Source organism: Protobothrops mucrosquamatus, unplaced genomic scaffold, assembly GCF_001527695.2.
Source record: "Protobothrops mucrosquamatus isolate PMUCROS unplaced genomic scaffold, P.Mucros_1.0 scaffold1016, whole genome shotgun sequence".
Classification (NCBI taxonomy): Eukaryota; Metazoa; Chordata; class Lepidosauria; order Squamata; family Viperidae; genus Protobothrops; species Protobothrops mucrosquamatus.
The window spans coordinates 164,421-184,381 of record NW_015387252.1 but is presented as its reverse complement, the minus strand read 5'-3'; the positions used below and the strand labels follow the sequence as shown (position 1 = coordinate 184,381).

Genomic DNA, 19,961 nt, shown 5'->3' with positions numbered 1-19,961 from the left:
AACATTTGGTATTTTAGACATTATGAAGCAATAAGTAAATTCATAGAATTTTGGCTTAACGTTAACGGGAACTACATCAATTATACTAGTAGGTAACATTTTTAATTCCATTCTTTTGCTCTGAAGTTGGGCACATGGTTCCTCTTTTGCCTTATGCTCCCTTCTGCAGAAGGAGATGGAATATTTGAGTCTAGAAATAGTTCATCCTTATAACTTCCTTTTTAATCTTTAGGGTATTGTTTGCCTTCTATGTTTATACACACAATCTTTAATTCTTTACTTCATTTTTATACATAAAGTAGTACAAATAATTTATAGCATAAGACAATGAAATATAACCGCATGATAAATTGAAACCCATACGACTTTAAATGTATTATTATAACTCTTCAATATGTGTCATACATTCAACGTCTGAAGCAGTAAGCATTCTCTCCTGAAGAATCACATTTGTAACATTTTCTTTAATACCAAAAGAGATATTGCTATATGGAATTCTTAGACAGGATGTTCCAGAGAATGGGGCCATAAATGAAAAACTGTAATTTCTAATCGCTCTCATCTGACTCTTTAATAGGGGGTAGAATGTAGACTTTCAACATCCCCACAGAGAATTTACAGACCAACAGATTGATTTTGTTTACTTCATAGCTGGTTAATAAGATCTTTCGGGGTAGATCACTCATATTTTGCTTCTGTGTTTCTGTAGATGTCTCATTTTTCTACTGAAGATGAAGCTCTCTTGCAACCGATGCTCAGACAGTTATTGCAAAGTGTCAAAGAAAAAATCACAGGAGCACCATCTGTAGAATGTGCTGAAGAGATTCTACTCCATTTGGAAGAAACAGATGAGAACTTTCATAAGTAATTTGTTTACATGATTTTGTGACATTGTGATAATTTTAAAAGGGAAACTCTTCCTTCAGAACTCTTCCTTAGTGGTTAAAGCACCAAGCTAGAAACCAGAAACCCAGGAATTCTAATCCTGCTTTAGGTACAAAGCCAGTTGGAGGACCTTGGGTTATTCATTCTCTCTCAGCCCTGCTAAGCAGGCAAGGGCAAACCACTTCTGAAACCTTGCCAAGAAAACAGCAAGATTCCATATTTCTTGTAAATAATGTTCTTAATAGATACTAATTGCAATATTTCAAGCTTTGGAATATAGCATCCAGCGGGTCTTTGTATTTACTTCTTCTGTTATTCCAACCATCAGATTCTCCAAGCCAGCGGTCCTCAACCTTTGCGGCTTGGCAGCCCAACTGGGTCGGGGAGGGGAACTGGACCGTGTGAACAGTGGGCCGGTGTGCATGCGTGCATGTAGCCCTTGCGCTAGTGAAGGGCTGCCGTGCATGCACACAGCTCAACCTGCCCAAATGGCAGGGGCTGGCGCGCCGTTTGCGCAAGTTGAGCTACTCTGGTCAGCCACTCTCTGGTCAGCCACTCATGTGTCCCAATTCTGAATAGGCCACAACCCGGTTGTGGACTGCAGCCCAGAGGTTAGGGACCCCTGCTCTAAACAATCATTTTCTTTAATTAGTGAAAAAGACATTCAACATTTTCAGTTGATATACAGGTTTCAAATGTTATTTGATGTTTAAATTTAATGTCCAGTTTCACTTCATCTCTGAAATTCTTCCAAAATGTTCATATGCCCCTTACCATAGTTATGGAATATTCTTATACTTGCTTGATGAAATATATTTATTATAAAAACAAATTGATATTAAGCATAATATTTTACATTTTAATTGTTATTACAGCTATGAATTTGTAAAGTACCTTAGAGAATATATAAGTAACATCTTGGGGTCCGTAATAGAAGAAGAAACTGAAAAATGTACCTCAGCCCAAAATCAGGGGGAAGGTTCGAATTATGACACTCTGGTACAGCATGTTACTAAAAAGACCCGGGAATCAAAGGAGTAAGTATATGTGAAACATATTGAAAACTCAATTTCCAAAAGAGAATGCCTAATTACGGGTAGTACTCAACTTACAAACACAATAGAGCCCAAAATTTATGTTGCTAAGCGAGAAATTTGTTAAGTGAGTTGCCCCATTTTATGATTTTTCTTGCCACATATGTTAAGTGAATCAGTGCAGTTGTTAAAGTAGTAACACAGTTGTAAGAGAATCTTGTTTCCATATTGACTTGATCACATGATCCCAGGGCACTGCAACTGTCATAAATATGAGCCAGTTGTCAAGCTTCTGAATGTAAATCACGTGACCATGGCGATGCTGCAATAATCATAAGTATGAAAAATGATCATGTCATTTTTTCAGTGCCGTTGTAACTTCGAATGGTCACTAAGTGAACTCTTGTAAGTCAAGGACTACCTATAAATTATTACTCTCTCCTTGTTTTTGAGTTTGAGTGCTTAATAACACTCCTGGTTTTTTTCTTGAATATTGTAATGACTCTGAAAAATTTGTTTCTGCTTTCTTCTTGTTTGCCTTATAATAATAATACTAATAATACTAATACTAATCATCATCATCATCATCATGCCTTATAATAATAATACTAATACTAATCATCATCATCATCATCCCAGGTCCTTGGTAAGGACTTGATAGGTAGACAAAATGCCAAATCCAGTCTGAATATCTGGCTGACTGTGCGATGATTAATAATAATAATAATAATAATAATAATAATAATAATAATAATAATAATAATAATAATAATAATGTTGGAAGGGACCTTGGAGGTCATCTAGTCCAACTTGTTTTATCAGGTTATTGTTGGTTTTACATATTAGAAGAAAGCTGCCTATTTTCACATAAATATGTAGCTCCCTATTTCATACATACGTACATACATACATATATATTCACATGCATACATATGTGCTGTATATATGTATTATATTGGCTTAATACTTCTGTGCTTTCAAAATAAGCACAGGTAGGAACTATTGAAAAGTGACAGGGTCTTTGTCCTTTAAACTTGCCATTATGCAACACAATGCTTTTTGGCACTGAACAAAGGATTAGTATTGATTGCTAAAATGGCCCCATACCAGTTTACGATTCTATCCCTGTTTTCCTCTAAAGCAAATTCCGATATTCAGCTTCACTCTTTATTACATAAAATACCTCTAGGAAAAGCAGTGTGAGAAATACAGTCAGTTTATGCTATACAAGATTCCCTCCAAATAGTAGTAGAAAGGAACGATATGTTCTGAATACAATCTCCATTGGGTTGTTAAGGAAGCATAAAAAAATGTCTTTGAAAAATAACCGAGAAGGAAAAAACTAAAGCTGACTGAATACTAATTTTTCAATATTAAAGTTTTGCCTGTCTTAACCATTCTATAGTGCATAATACGTTACTGCAGTGGTGGCGAACCTATGGCACGGGTGCCAGAGGCGGCACTCGGAGCCCTCTCTGTGCGCACAAGTGCCGTTGCCCCAGCCTTGCCTCTGCCCGTGACCCCCTCCTCACTAGCAGCCCTCCTGGAGGAGAGTCGCCCCCGAGCGTGGCCGACGCGGAGCAGCGCAGCCAAGGACATGGCAGCCAGGCAGCGTAGACAAGACTCTGCCCTCATGCCCCAACGTGCACAGTTGATGCTGCGGGGCACAGGCAGAGGGCGTGGCCGCCATAGCGCTGCTGGGCTGCCTGGGCGATCTGTGGCAGGCCCTGGAGGCGGTGAGTGGCCCTGCGGGCAGATAGGGTGGGGCGGAGCGGAGGTGGGGCAGGGGGTTGAGTGGGGCGGGGGCAATTTTTGGGCACTCGGTCTCTAAAAGGTTCGCCATCACTGCCTTACTGTAAAGAAGGCGGCATATAAAACTGGATCTGTACATTTTTCTAATAGTCAAACATATTTTCTAACTCCAAGGCAGATTTATGAAGAAAGGACATCAAATGTAGAGTACTCTTAAGTACTCCAGTGTAAAATAAGACCACAGGTAGTTCTCAACTTAACAGTTCATTTAGTGACAGTTCAAAGTTACAACAGCACTGAAAAAAGTGATTTATGAATGTTTTTCATACTTATAACCATTGCTGCATCCCCGTGGTTACATAATCAAAATTGGATGCTTGGCAACTGACTCATATCTATGACGGTTGCAGTATTCTGGGGTCATGTGATCAGCTTTCTCGACTTTCTGATAAGCCAAGTCAAGGGGGAAGCCAGATTCACTTAACAACCATATTACTAATTTAAGAACTGCAGTGATTCGCTTAGCAACTGTGGCAAGCAGAATGGGGCAAAATTTACTTAACAAATGTCTTGCTTAGCCGCAGAAATTTTGGGCTTAGTTGCGGTTGTAAGTACCTAGGTGAGATTTTCATTACTGAGGATAATGTTAATAGATGTGCTGTTGTTTTTGTGAGCTTGGCAATACCACACAGACATTAGTACTTTTGCACACATAGATAATCTTTTGATTGGAATTTAGATTTTATGGTTTTAGCAATATATGGCAGCCATTTAAAAATTGGAACTGTATTATACGTTACTTATAAGTAAGGGTGTAGGTCTATACATATGTTGTATATAGTATGTTTTAAATGTGTGTTATGTATGTGTACACTTGAGACCAAGCAACTAAATTTCATTTTTAATGTGTGCCGTTATGCCCACAGGAAAAAATGACAAGAAAGGTTATCTAATCTATTACAAATTGCCACATCTGTTAACGGAAAGAAAACAAATATGCTTAATGAAATGGGGTTTTTTCCCCAACATGTGAGGAAACATTTGTGGCAGACAACATATAATGTTTTTAGTAAAATCTCAGATAAAACTGGCAGGCAGTAGTTCATACGATAGAAAGGCAGAAATACGAAGAGCAAAAGGAACCCTGTGCAGGAACATCCAATGTCCAACTCGAATGATGAGATCAATCTTGCAAATGTTTTAGTAGTTAATTGCAGTGATATGTGGATGGCCATGTTCTGTAAAAGGAAATTAGAAATGTCATTGTGAAAAACTCTGTTACTTAATCAGTACTTAATTGCTTTTATAAATTAGCATGTGGCCTGCTGTATTTTTAATAAGCCATTTATTTACATTCAGGAATTGAGTCAGCTAGGCAAGGTTCTTTTTCTTTTTTTTTTTTAATTGAAGAATTCAGTCCTTAAAAAGCATAAATATTGTTTACCCTTCTAGTCATGCAGGATTCATACCTGTAATGAGGGCCTGTAATTATACAATATCCAAAGCAAATCCTAAAGCCTCTATAAATATATTTTTGCAATTTTTAATTCCTTCCTCCCTCCCTTCCTCCCTCCCTCCCTCCTATTCTGTGCTTGAAAATGGTATAAAATATCTGAAGCCTTCTGCTCATCTTATTTCACAAGCTTCTGTGACAATTTCTTATGCTTACATAATATCACCAGAATTATGCATGTGTTGTGCATTCATACATTTCTCCTTGGTTTATTAACACAACATACCGTTCCAAGAGGTGGAAATCTTGTTTAGGGAAATGCATAAATAACAGCATTAGAATCTGCTAGAGCATAAAAATACGGTTGTAATCACAAGCTGATATAAACAGTAATCCCAACCAAAATGCACAGATGATTACAAGGGCTGAATACATTCTTCTAAAAATTAGGAGAAATGCTACTAAAAATAACCTTAATGTTTTTCTAATGTTTAGCTATCCTGTCTATATTCTGCTAAATATTTGGGAATCTAAAACATTGGATGGTGTTGCTTTTCTGATACCAATTTGGATTTTTGAATAAAACAGGGTATTTTTGTTTAGGAAATGTGGTATATGGGTAGTCCTTGACTTACAACCACAACTGAGCCCAAAATTTCTGTTGCTAAGTGAGACAATTGTTAAGAGAGTTTTGCCCCACTTTGCGATCTTTCTTGCCACAATTGTTAAGTGAATCATTGCAGTTGTTAAGTTAGTAACACGGTTGTTAAGTGACTCTGATTTCCTCACTGACCTTGCTTGTCTGAAGGTTGCGAAAGGGGATCACATGACCTTGGGACACTGCAACCGTCATAAATACGAGTCAGTGGCCAAGTGTCTGAATTTTGATCACATGGCCACAGGGATGCTGGCAATCATCATAAGTGTGAAAAACGGTCATAAGTCACTTTTTTCAGTTCTGTTGTAACTTTGAATAGTCACTAAATGAACTCTTGTAAGTCGAGGACTACTTGTAATGTCCATCTTTATATTATCCTGAACTGGTTTAGTGGAAAATAATATTTTGAATTCAGAATGATTTAGGATGCAATTCTGAACTCATATATGTGACAGTTAATCTTGCTGGATTCAGTTGGACTCGGTTCTGAACAGGTATATGTGAGATTGCACTTTTACTTCTCAATATATATTTTTATTTAGACAGTACTCACTGGTTTCAGTAAGATTTTCTTCCTAACTTGGAGTGTTAGGAAGTTAGTTTGTACATGATACAGCACATGGATTTTAATAATTTGGTTTTTTAAATAACTTTTTAACTGAAGGTATAGAGAAATGATGCATTCACTGAAGAATGTCATGATGGTTGTAGTTGAATCTCTAATTAACAAGTTTGAAGAAGATCAAATGCGCTACAAAGAGATGCAAAGAAAAGTGAAAACAGAACCACCCAACAGTTATTATGCAGATAACTGTTCTGATAGTGATTCTTCCTTCAACCAGGTATGCAATTATACAAAGGAATGGATGGGGAGAAAGAGAAAGAGAGACTGACTGACTGACTGAGACTCTTTGGTGCTATGTAACATTGTTGAAGATAATATTTTCACAAATTAGGTTTCCATCTCCTTTGTCATTTTTTTTAGCCTTCTAGTTCTTCTGATCCCCTTGTACTTCTATACTCTATACTAGAGTTAGTGTTTTGAAGACCGTAAAGGGGAAAAAGGAAATTTGACATTCAGTTTCCAAAATGTATCCCTTTTGAATATGGACAAAGCAAGCTGGTTGTTTCTTTTTTAGATCATGGTTGTTTAAAGTTAGAAAACAATTATACAGAAAAACCTGCTTTGGGTTGATATCCATAACAGGAAAGGATTGGCAAAATGATGTAGTGTCACACTGAATACAAATATGCGACAACATTTTTAACTTTCATTCTTTCCTCATAAACTGTATATATTTCAGTCAATGATAAAAATGACTGAATGCTTGTCAAAGGCTACACACTACAGATTCATGTTCTTATCATCTCACCGGAGTTATCATTCATAACCAAACTTGCAGAGTTTATTTCTAACACGTTCAGAAACGTGTATTTCAAAAGAGAAAAATAGCTTAATTAATATATTTAGTTCCTGTTCCTTGGACTGGTATGCTGTTTTTTCATTGCTCTAACAGGTAAAAAAGATGGGTTTAAAGAAGAAAGCGTGTGCAAAGGAAGGCGGTGTGTAAATAACAGGACTCTAACCAGTAAAGCTAAAAGTACATACACGCACAATTAGTTTGAAAGAAAAAGAAGAAATTTTGAGAGGAAAATGAAGAACAATAGAGCATAATTGTTGAAATTATTGTGATTTACAGTAAGGAGAACAGAAAATAGGTCCCAGATAATTAAAAAAAATGTCTCGAGCATAGGTTGTTCATTAGATTCCAACTGTTTATCATTTTAAAAATTGGCAAAAGCTTCATGCCGTAGTCAAATTAGAATACTTATGCTCCCATTAGATCAAGAGATGGTGTATCCAAATATTCTGAGACAGCAGTTGCTTTGAAGACAGGAGCAAACCAAAGCATATAGCTTGGAAAGAGTAGTAGAGTGTTGGGAATTAGAATAGAAAGAACATTGCTAGGAAAGAGTAGCAGAGATTTTAATTACTAGGCATGACCACACTGGCAAGTACTCTATAGAAAAGGAGATTAATACTAGTATCAAGGTGGCATGTGAATGATCAAGGGGGATAAAGCTGACCTATCTTAGAGAAGAGAAAAGATTAGTTCTGAAATAATGTTTTCAAATTGAGTTTTGTATTGGCCAATTTACAGATTTATAGCTCCGAGACTAGTGATCAGTGCATGCTTTCAATTCTGTTTTGAGTGCAGTTTCTTTTAATCATATGGATGGTGAAGGTATATGTTTTTCTTTATTAGAAAATAGATCTGTACTTCTATAAATACTTATTTGTACTGGATGAAAATTATTCATATGCTGCTATGCCTTGTGATTATTGCTATCAATGTCTCCAATTTCACCCTTTGCCATTTTCAGAGATAAACTGGCATCTTGAGGCAGTGAATCAAGGTGCAGTTAGGGAAGTGAGGTTAAGAGTGAATTGCTTCTCCTGGTTACAGTATAAATAGGTTTTTTTTTCAGTATTTCTTACACTGTAAAATCAAAATGAGCAGAAATTGGGATGTGATATGCAAGACTGGAGTGGTCTGTGTATTTGGTATCATATCATACCAGGCTTTTTAGTCACATAGATTTATGTCAGCATGATAGGAGGTTCTGCACCAAAGTTAGTGGAGAATAGGCGTTTCTTTCTTTGTGGTTATTACTGCTGACAAAGGCAATGAGAGATTGTTTTCTCTAATTTACACTGCTAGGCTTAAAGTTGTATTTTCTTGAAACTGTTATGATAAAATCAATAAATAAAATCTATTCCATTTAAAGCAAAGTCTAGAGGCCTATTGATTTTTAGAGACGTGTGCTTTCTTTGGCGGAAGACAAAATACACGAGAGTACCTTACAGAAACTCTGGGGCACACAGAATATTCTCCCATTTAAAGATTTCTCGCTAACTGCAGTGCTGAAGTGAATTAAATTGCATATCTTCACTATAATGTAATGTAGAAGAGGCATCCAAAATATCCATAGCTCTTTCTGCCATCCACTTCAGTGGCATAAACAGTTCACAGGATAGAAGGGGGGAAAAATGACAACTGGGAGAGAGAGGAGTGAGTAAGTAAGGAAGATAGATAGATAGATAGATAGATAGATAGATAGATAGTAGGTAGGTAGGTAGGTAGGTAGGTAGATAGATAGATAGATAGATAGATAGATAGATAGATAGATAGATAGATAGTAGGTAGGTAGGTAGAAAGGTAGAAAGATAGCTAGAAGGTGTAGTCCAAAGACTTGCAGAACAGAGGAGAAAGAGGTCTACAAACATTGGACATGTCACCTTTTTAAAAATACGGCTGCAACTAGCTCATCAGCTCTCTAAACAACATGTGGCAGAGTTATATTTATAGGAGTGTGCATAAACTGAATTCACCCAGGAAGAAAATGTAGCAGTTTATATCAAAGATCCATCCATAGATGTGGAAGTTCAGTCATTGACTTCGGTTCGATCACATATCTTACCTACTTCTTCTTGGTGTTCTTATGGAGGAAAAGGCTGCTTTAAATCATTATATCATTTTTTAAAGATTTTTTTAAAAGATTTAAAAATTTAATAATTAAAATGTGCTCTTTTTTTTAATAGTGATCTAAATCCTATAACTTTAATAGTGATCTAAATCCTCAGTTTCATTTGGGTTTGGTTAGTGAGCATTTTTACAATGTATTACAGAGTTACACATTTATGAATCAAGAACAATTACAGCTGCTTGTAGAAAGACTCGATCCAACACAACCTAAGGAGGTAAGTTTAAAAAAAAATTGGAGGGGGGAAATATCTTATTGTTTTGCGTATGCACGGACAAATTAAGTTTGGTTTTGTCACGCGTTAAGCTAATATGAAAGCAGTTTCATATATATATAATTTTTTATAGTCACAAATGCTTAATATTTTATCAGCAGCATATTGTTTGGGTTCTAATATTTAACTTACTAATACATGTTAAATTCCTTTCTCTCTACCTCGTTTTTCTAGCCATTGATAAAAGGTATCCCATGTTCTAAAGTACACTGAATCTTCTCTCTTAAAAGAGAAAGCAGTTTCATTTTTGTAATCTAAAAAAACATAAAACTCAAGGAAAAGCATAGGGTAGAGTAAAAGGGGTGGAGATGTGATCAGTGGTGTGAGGATACTTGGCAGATGGACAGAAATATACGTCTTAATGCGACAGAATCTTTTTCCCACTGTTCCTCTTCTCCATCTTATACTTTAAGCATAGTCTATTTCTACTTCTTTCCCTGAGATGGTTCCTCATAAGTCTCATTGGTATCAACTGCTTTGATAAAAGTTATTCAACAGAGCTGGGAATATAGTATAGCAAAACTACGGGTGGAAACTAACCAAAGAGAGAAGCAACCTAGAACTAAGGAGAAACTTCCTGACAGTTAGAACAATTAACCAGTGGAACAACCTGCCTCCAGAAGCGGTGAATGCTCCAACACTGGAAGTTTTTAAGAAGAGACTGGACAGCCATTTGTCCGAAATGGTATAGGGTTACCTGCTTGAGCAGGGGGTTGGACTTCATGACCTCCAAGGTCCCGTCCAACTTCTTTATTATTATTATTATTATTATTATTATTATTATTATTATTATTATTATTATTATTATTATTATTATTATTATTATTATTATTATTATTACCATCATCATCATCATCATCATCATCATTATTATTATTATTTGCATATATTTGAGACTAAAAATGGATAACAGTTATGTAAGCAATATTTTTTTAGGAACACCCCTCCCCTCCAATCAGATAGCATTGGTTTTAGTTTGCTAAGCATAACTCTTTCTCCAATGTTATTTAATGAAATTAACATTGCAATTGCCCGGTTTGAAAACAGAGAACTGCAGATGTTGAAAATAGATATAGAATACAAAAAGTGACTTTATCTCTTTTATGAAAGTATGCTTTTTTTTTGTTTGAAAAGTTTGTATCAGGACCTTTCTTACAGTCTGAATCTCATTTGTTAAGCATTTATGGGAGGCTGTAAAATTTCACCTTTTCCATTTAAAATAGGTACATAATTTAATTCATTGACTGCTGCGCCCGACAAAAGTTTTATTACAGCCTTTGTGCTTAATTTTATTCTCCATAAAATAGCAGAACAATGGTTGGCATTGCATTCAATATTGAATCTTCCCAATAGTGGGAAGAGAATGGAAAAGGATGGTCCAGGTAGCTTTCTTGACAAAAGCATGGCTAAGGAAATGGCCTGCCATTGACTTCTAGGATGCTTTTTGACTTCCTGTTCTAGCCTATAATCTTGGGATCTTCCAGTGTCTGAGCTTAATTAGCTTTATGTATAATAGAATAGAATATTTTTTATTGGCCAAATGTGATTGGACACACAAGGAATTTGTCTCCAGAACATAACCTCTCAGTGTACATACAATATAATATAATAAGATACCAATAGAAGAAGGTAATAGGAAAAATTAGAAGGATAATAGTAATACAGCCCTACTAAGTGAGTAAATATCTTTAGATATAAGACAGTGCTGTGGGAATTAGGTGTTCAGAATGATGGCAGGAGGGAAAAAATGGTGTGTCTAATTGTATTGGCATGCAATTTCCTGTAGTGGCATCCCAAGAGAAGAATTGAAACAGTTTATGACCAGGATGTGAAGGATCTGTAGATACTTTTTTCCTGGTTCTTCCTGAACCGTGCAGTATACTGGTCCTCAGTGAAAGGCAGCCTGGTTGCCTTCATTTTTTCCTGCAGTCCTAACTATCCATTGAAGTCTGTACCTGTCCTGTTTAGTTGTGCCAAACCGGACAGTTTTTGAGCTTGATTAGCTTTATGAAATCAGACCAAGGTCTGTATGTGTGAAAGGAGTGAAGAGGAGAGGGAGAGGAAGGGGAGGGGAGAAGAGGGCAGATCAAATAATCTTTGACACAAAGACAAGCTGTGCAGAATTTGAGAGGAAAGACAGTCAGTGGAAGGAGGCAAGTAAAAAAAATATAGCAGAAGTTAGAGGTGTATAAAGAAAAAAGGTAAAGAAATAAAGAGTTTTTTTCATCCTTAATGATTTGGGTGATGATGGAGAATTAGATTTTTGACATAGCCTTTATTGTAGGTTTATAATATATATTTATTTTATTCTAATAATACAGTTTTCTTACTCAGTTCTCCTTGATCTTTTAGGTACGCCAAGAAGCTATTCAAACCTTGTGTTCTGCACCCCCATCTGATATTTTAAATTGTGAAAGTTGGAGTACCTTACGCAAACATCTTGCAACAGCACTCTCAGATCCTGATTCCAGTTTCAGTGTAAAGATACTAATAAGCTTTTTATTCTTGACCAATATTTCCATTGATCGTAATTTATACAGTACATAAAATTCAAATATTTGTACCAGCTGCCTAAGAAATTGGTAATTCAAAATGATTCTCACTATATGGTTAAAGAAGCAGATGTATTGTTATGACTTTTTCAGGCACTAGTCAGAAAACATTAGTTTCCTGAATAATGCCTGAATACATAATGCCTGAATAACTCCTGAATAAATAAAACCAGGAAAATGTTACTAATATATGATAATATTATAGAATTTTCTTTGAATTAGATAAGAGCAACATGTGAGAGTCCCAGAAATATTAGATGTAAAATGATTGATCTGTTAGTAATATGAAACAGATAATATTTCTGTATACATAAACATGAATGTAATTCTAATTAATCCATTGTAGCTGATGTATTTGCACAGTAATTTTCAGCCATTAGACAATATTTAATTTACTGTTTTAAAATATATATTTTATTAAGGTTTTAATAAAGATAAATACTAGCAGAAAGTGATATTTAGAATAAAAAAGAAGAAAGGAAAGAAAAAGAGACAAAGTCCACAGTGCAGAGAAAAAAAAGCATATAAAGAAGTAGCTTCTCAATTTCTTTACAACAGTTATAAATTTACCTCCTACTCTTATTATTATCTATTTTATATTATTACCTGTTAATTACAGCATGGCTTTATTTTTTCCTATAATCTTAATTTTTTTCTTATCATAAAAACTGTATATCATAATTTCCTTTTTTTTCTATTTCATGCGAAAAGTCTATTCCAGTCAGCAATAAATTTAGATAATATGTTTTCTCTGGTCAAAGATATCAGTTTGCCATCTCGACAAGTTCTATCATCTTCACCAACCGTTTCTCCATTGTAGGTAACTTTGAATCTTTCCACCTATGTCAGGGGTAGGCAACCTTGGCTCTTTTATGACTCGTGGACTTCAACTCCCAGAATTCTGGGAGTTGAAGTCCACGAGTCATAAAAGAGCCAAGGTTGCCTACCCCTGACCTATGTGCATGAATAATCTTGCTGTAGGCATCCTATATAAAAACAACATTCCATGACTTTTTTTCAATTATTAATCAGGCCTAAAAGAAAAGCCTCTGGTTTTATTTATATACTAATTTTTAAAATCTTCTGACTTGGTGTGTGAATCCAAAATTTTCTGACTTTGTTGAGCACAATAAAATGTCCCCTTTTGTTGTTTACATTTCCAACATAAATTTGATCTTGTATCTTCATGTTTTGTTACCATCTTTGTCTTCTGTTTGTTAATCTTAAAACTTGCTAATGCACTAAATTGTTTAGCTTTCCCATTAGTGTTTCGATTCCCTTGAAAGGATCTTTCAAAACCAGTTGCACCTGCAAAAGCTCTTAAGTTGTAATTACTTTTTAATTTTTACTCCTGCAATCTTCTCATCTAATCTTATATCTCTGTTCAGAATTTCAAGAAGCAAAATAAACAGAAGAGAAGACACTGGGCAACTTTGTCTTGTTTCTTTTTGTATCTCACATATATTTGTTAGATCTCCATTAACAATTTCTGTTTTCTGTGAAGCATAAATCAATTTTACCCATTTTAGAAAATTCTGTCCAAAATTTATATTTCCCAAAACATTAAATCGAAAAATCCAATTCAAACTGTCAAAGCATTCTCTGCATCTAAAAAAAAAGTAATGCAGCTTGTTTTTCATCATGTTGTTCCAAGTACTCTAGACACAATTCTGACACTGTCTTTTAGATAAAAATCAGCATTGACCTTTGGGAATAAATTTTTGCAAAATTAGCAAGGATAATGTAAGGGATAAGAGGCTGATTTATAGGATTGGGAGGCACAGATTCTAATACATCAGCCAGGAAAGCTAACTGGATGACTTTGATTTAAAATCTCTCTCTTTTAGCTCAATCTAACTTGGAGGGCTTTTGCCTTGAAGGGAAAGAGCACAATCAATCTTAGTAATAATAATGACAATAATCTTAGAATCCTCAAATTTGTTGAAGGAGAATCGGGATATAAGTGGGGAAAAAATAAATAAAAGGAACCAGCAGCATATATTGTGGCACAGGTTTGGTTCAGATTATATGAACCTAGTAATGCAGGTGAGTTGCAGGACCAAGAAAAGGCAAATAATTAAATGTGCATCACAACTGTTACATACAGTGTCATGATGCATGATGTGCATTACAACTGTTACATATAGTGTCATGATGCATGTACAAAATGGTGGAGCTTGACTTTGATGTTACAACTCAGATGTCATCCTTTCGAAATCATCAGTATTAGCTGATGTCCACGCCTAGTAACTTGGCTTTAATTCGTTTTTTTATAGGACAAAGTCTTGAAATTTTATGCCAAGACATTTTCTTCCTCTCCATTAAATATGACAAGAGAACTCTATACAAGCTTAGGTGAGCTCAAGATACTTCTTTTCAGAAACAAATGACCACAATTTTCACTGGGTCTCTTAAATTAATTGGCAATTATTTTTCTCTTTACAGCAAAGTACTTAGAGGCTTATTTTCTTGTTGAAGATAATTACATTCCTAGTGTATCAATGGGTATTGACATAAGCAACCCAGACATAATACGTTTACTTAAAAAGGTACAATATACTTATTTCTCAATGTTATTTAGTTAGTTAAGGTGTTTTTGATCAAGGGTTTTAAAATAGAATAATTATCCTTTTATTCATAGATGCGACTCCTGAATGAGTACCAGAGAGAAGTCTCTTCTTTTTGGATACGTCATCCAGAAAAGTATATAAGTTTTTTTTTTAATGTGGTTGTGTTTTCATTTGTGTTTCCAGTTTGCTGATTGATAGATAGGGATGATGAAGTTTGCTTAGGTTATCAGATGCTTTGCCTTTGTTTCAATGTAACTGAAAAAGCTTTGTACCTGAAGTTTCAATGAAGCTGTCATAAGTCTATATAAAACATGATCATATGTAAATAAGATCCTTGATTTTTTTTCCCTGCCTCCCCCCAATTTTTCTCCTTTGTACTACTTGCCTACTTGCAACTGGTTTCACATGATACTGTATGTTTGAAGATTTCGGTTGCAGTCTTGTGTTTGTTACTTAGGAATGTACCCCATTGAAAGTTTATGTGGCTATTTTAATTTCATAAGATTGTGCAATTAGAATCAAAACTGCTTTTCCTTTTGATTTGACTTTAGGTTTGTTTCAATTTTAAATATGACATTCTGCTTAATTTGAATTATTTTTCCCGCCTAACTTCATAATATAAGCACTCTTTCCCAGCAAAACTCACAATATTCCAGTTTTTTTTATAAAGCAGTCTAAATTTTTTAATTCTCATTTGGTTGGTCCAAGGGGCAATGAGACAGTTTCTAGAATTTTAAATAATATTTTGCCAGAACGCTTAGGCACAAATAGCATCCATACCAACATTGTGATATTTATGAAACTCTTCCCCTTCCCCCCAATTTATTTAGGTACATGGAAGAAATAATGGAGAGTACTTTATCCCTTCTGGCTGTAAAGCATAATTTAAGTCTGATTGCTTCTTCTGAATTTTGGGATCCAGTATACTTTTTGGCTTTGGTTGATCTCAAAGCTGTGTGGTTTAAAAAATGGATGGTAAGGAAATGTGTGCATTTTTGATATTCAGTCTTGTTTTGTTACTTTTTCAAGGTTCTTTGGTGCAGGTAGACTGAGCAAAAGTATATTTCTCCAAAAAGTATTGATGAGATATTCATCCTCTTATCAGCTTTAGTGTTTTTCCTTGCTAATGGTGGGACACCAATTTCCGAGTAATGTTAATAGTTAACTGAATCTATTCTTCCTTCCATCTACATAATATTGTGGGCTTGTGGGCCTAAAATTTTCAGCCAGTCATTTGCAGTGATCTGTTAATATTGTTTTTGTCCGACAACTTTAAGGATTGATTTTTCTTGGTTGTCCAGGTATTCTCTTGACTTCAACAATTCTATATAACTTCTATTTCTTAACATAGACAAATTACCAAACCCTGATGGCATCTATCCCAAACTGAGATTGTAGAGCTTGCAACTAAAATATATAACCCATCTCTAAACTCAGTTTGCACTTAAAAACTACAAGGTAGCCAACATAATTTTGAAAAAAGATTTCATATAGAGATCCAGGACATTAGAGACCTCTCAGTTTAACTTCTGTTCCAGGGAAAATAGTAGAAACTGCAATTAAAGATAAAATTACCCAACAAATTCCCAACATGATTTTACTGAGGGAAGATCCTGCCTAACTAGACTTCTACAGCTCTTTAAGGAAATTAATAAAAATGCAAGCAAGTAGATATCATCTGCTTAGATTTTCAAAAAGCCTTTGATAAAATCTGCCATCAAAGACTTCTCAGTAAGCTAAATAGCCATGGGATAAAAAAAATAACCCTATTATCAATAAGCAACTGTCTAAAAAACAGAAAACAAAGACTAGGAGTGGACATTTCTCACCATTGAAAGATGTAACTAGTGGGTTCCCCCAGAGATCTGTTCTAGAATTGGAGCTTTTTAACGTATATAGGTAGGTAGGTAGGTAGGTAGGAAAGAAGGAAGGAAGGAAGGAAGGAAGGAAGGAAGGAAGGAAGGATCTGGAATTGGGCAGGACAAGTGGAATAGCCAAGTTTGCAAATGACACTAAATTGATCAGAGTGGAAAAAAATAAGAAACTATAAAGAGCTTCAAAGAGATCTCTACTCCTTGGGGAAATCGGTGTCAAAATGGCAGATGTCATTCAATGTGAGCAAGTGTAAATTGGTAGCAAAAATCCTAACTACTCATACAAACTAATGAGATCAGAACTAATAGTGAGTGATGATGAAAAGATCTTGAAATAATGGTTAAAAGTTCAATTAATGTGTTGATGCAGTATGCATTCAAAAAGATGAACAGCTTGTTAAGAGACAATAAGAAATGATATTGAAAATAGAGCTGTCAATATCACAATACCCTTATATAAATGAATGGTACAACTGCATCTGAAATATAATGTATTGCCAAACCTTTGCAAGAATATAGTGGAGCTACAGAAAATTGAGAGGAGTTTAAGTAAGATGATTGTGGGGCTGGAGCAGCTTCCATATGAGAAAAGGTTATGACATTTGAGGCTTCTTAACCTAGAAAGTAGGCTAATGAGAGGGGGGATGACTGAGGTATACAAAATTATGCATGGTATGTATAAAGCAGTATAATGAGAAGTTATTTTCCCTTTCACAAAATACTAGAACTTGAAGTCACTCAATGAAATTGAATCCTAGAAGAATAAAGATAGACAAAAGGTAGTTTTTAAACAAGATGTAATTTAACTTTGGAATTCCCTATTATGCTGGCTACCAGTTTGGCTGGTCTCAAAAAGGAAGGTTGGACCAATTCATGGAAGTCACGGGAATCAGAGATGATTAACCTTGATGCAGCATGGCTGCCTCTGAAGAGCATCTACTAAACATTAGTGGGATTCATTGTGGACTTGGTTGGCCACCGTGAGAATAGACTGCCGAATTAAATGGGCCAGATCCGGGGGGGGGGGGCACTGCTTATGTTTTTATGTTCTTTCTCACTGTTTCTCACAAGCATTTAAAGGGCTTTCTTCTGGTTCCTAGAATTATTTTCATTTTCAAATACTCAGTAAACATGGAGGAGGCTATGGTTGTTCAAAATGGACAAGAATAGCAATCACATCTTGTGAGGTTGGAAGGATCAGTGTATTTGTTCATTTGTAGAATTATCTTCACCGGCCTTAAATGTAGACCAAGCAAGTCAATAATTTTTTGGGGCCTTATTATAGTAAAATTTATGATTAAAAAAAAGAAAGAAAGCATTAAAACAACTGACAATATTATACCTGCAACATTCACGGTTTCATTATTTTGGATTTGAATTGTAAGTATGCGTTGAAATTTGCCTTTAACCTTATACCATGGAGAAGTTGGGCCAGCTTTTGTTCACTTAAGGATTCAATGAAATATACATTTTGTCCAGGTAATTGTATTTTGTATAAGTATATGAAGATTTTTATTAATCTCAACACTTCTGAATGCTCTCAGGGAGAGTAACATCCAGATCTCCAAGGATAAATTGTACCATAAGGAAGGAGCACAAATTGGAAAATTTTGTACTCTTGATCGCTCTCCCTTCATCTCACTTTCACTAGCCCCATTCCAGACAAATACAGGTAGTCCTCGACTTACAACCACAATCGAGCCCAAAATTTCTGTTGCTAAGTGAAACATTTGTTAAGTGAGTTTTGCCCCATTTTACGATCTTTCCTGCCACGGTGGTAAAGTGAATCAATGCGGTTGTTAAGCTGGTAACACGGTTAAGTAAATCAGGTTTCCCCATTGACTTTGCTTGTCAGGAGGTCATAGAAGCTGATCACATCACCCCAAGGCTCTGCAAACGTCATAAATATGAGTTAATTGCTAACCACCTGAATTTTGATCAAGTGACCGTAGGAATGCTCCAATGGTCGTAAGTGTGAAAAATGGACGTAAGTCACTTTTTTCAGTGCCATTGTAACTTTGAAGGGTCACTAAATGAACTGTTGTAAGTCGAGGATTATCTGTATGCCAGAAAGGCCAGTTCTCTCTGACAGACAGTTCTGTAAGTATCAGTGTCCAAGCCGTAGAAGGCTAACTAGATATAATCAGTGTTTTGAATTTAGCTTCAGTATTTGGTTCCTGTATGGCCACACTAGGCCCCTAACGAATCCCTATTGATGTAGATCTTTTGGGAGTACAACAATGCAATTCGCTTGCCACAAAGCAAGGCAGTTTGCCACCTCATGTTGTCCCACTGAAAAGCTGAATAGAAACTGATATAGCCTCTCTATGGTACAAATTTAAAAGTAAATTTGCATACCTATTAATAATGTATGTGTTTGCAGATTCAAAATAAGAAAACAGTGGTTAGCTTCAGAAACCTGCTGACAAAGGTATAGTTTTGTCCATAGGAGACTTTGGCTGAATGCAGCCAAATTGTTTTTATAGATTTGCAAATTCTGCAGTGTTGACTAGAAATAGTATCAATGACAACAAGAAATAGGCATGAAAATGAAAATAGAACTTTTTATTTTCCTGGGAATTTTGCACAATCTTTTCAAGCAAACGTGAGATGTTTATTTCTTTTAAATGGAAAATGTGGAGGAAACAAGTATTTTGTTATTTTGACTTCAGACATAAATCATAGCTATTAGTTTGTGCATTATACAGTATGTTCATTTGGCTTCCCCTAAAGGTGAGAGTTTTCATTAAAATGGCTTGGTTTCTCATCTTGCAGTGAATAGAATTTATGTTAGTATGTGCCACTTTCTCTTTATACAAGGTTTGCAAAATGTTTTGTAATCATTGAAAAAAAAATGAATAAAATTTTGTTCAGAAACGAGTTCTAACTGTATTATACTTCTGCTTTGTGATATTAGCATGCCTACTACAGCAGAACAGTAGTGTTAAGGCTACTTGAAAAGAAATACACATCTTTGGTAAGTCTGTGCTACCCAGATTTTCAGATACTGTAGCTTTCAATAGTTCTAAATGTTTAGAATATTATTTCATTTAATCAAAATGTTTTGGGGAATTATGCTTTGTGGGCATTTTGGCACTGGATTTAATGAAATCCAGAGTTAAGGCACTTTTGCATCAATAAAAGAAATGAGGTGTATATGATACCAATTTAACTGAACTAAGATACAGATAATTCAACATTTCTTCTTACATACTAATGTCAGCCTATAGGCAGTTTTCACATTTTAGATATAGTTTATAGAAAGACACTTTATATTTTATCTTATCACTTATATGAATCTTTTAGATAAATGTATTGGAGTGAAGCAAAACCACATTAACTTTGCTAATGATCTAAATGGAG

At 35.2% G+C, this 19,961-nt stretch overlaps 1 protein-coding gene across 1 annotated transcript in view; it reads left to right on the top strand.

The window, feature by feature from the left end:
* Positions 1-709: 709 nt before the first annotated feature.
* TBC1D32 (TBC1 domain family member 32) overlaps positions 710-19,961 on the top strand; it is a 93,290-nt gene continuing 74,038 nt past the window's right edge. The window contains exons 1-10 of the mRNA XM_015819906.1: positions 710-864; positions 1,761-1,922; positions 6,447-6,624; positions 9,474-9,545; positions 11,955-12,080; positions 14,431-14,509; positions 14,600-14,703; positions 14,796-14,857; positions 15,555-15,699; positions 19,516-19,575. Coding sequence (XP_015675392.1) covers positions 710-864; positions 1,761-1,922; positions 6,447-6,624; positions 9,474-9,545; positions 11,955-12,080; positions 14,431-14,509; positions 14,600-14,703; positions 14,796-14,857; positions 15,555-15,699; positions 19,516-19,575 — 1,143 coding nt within the window. The remainder of the gene's footprint in view (positions 865-1,760; positions 1,923-6,446; positions 6,625-9,473; positions 9,546-11,954; positions 12,081-14,430; positions 14,510-14,599; positions 14,704-14,795; positions 14,858-15,554; positions 15,700-19,515; positions 19,576-19,961) is intronic.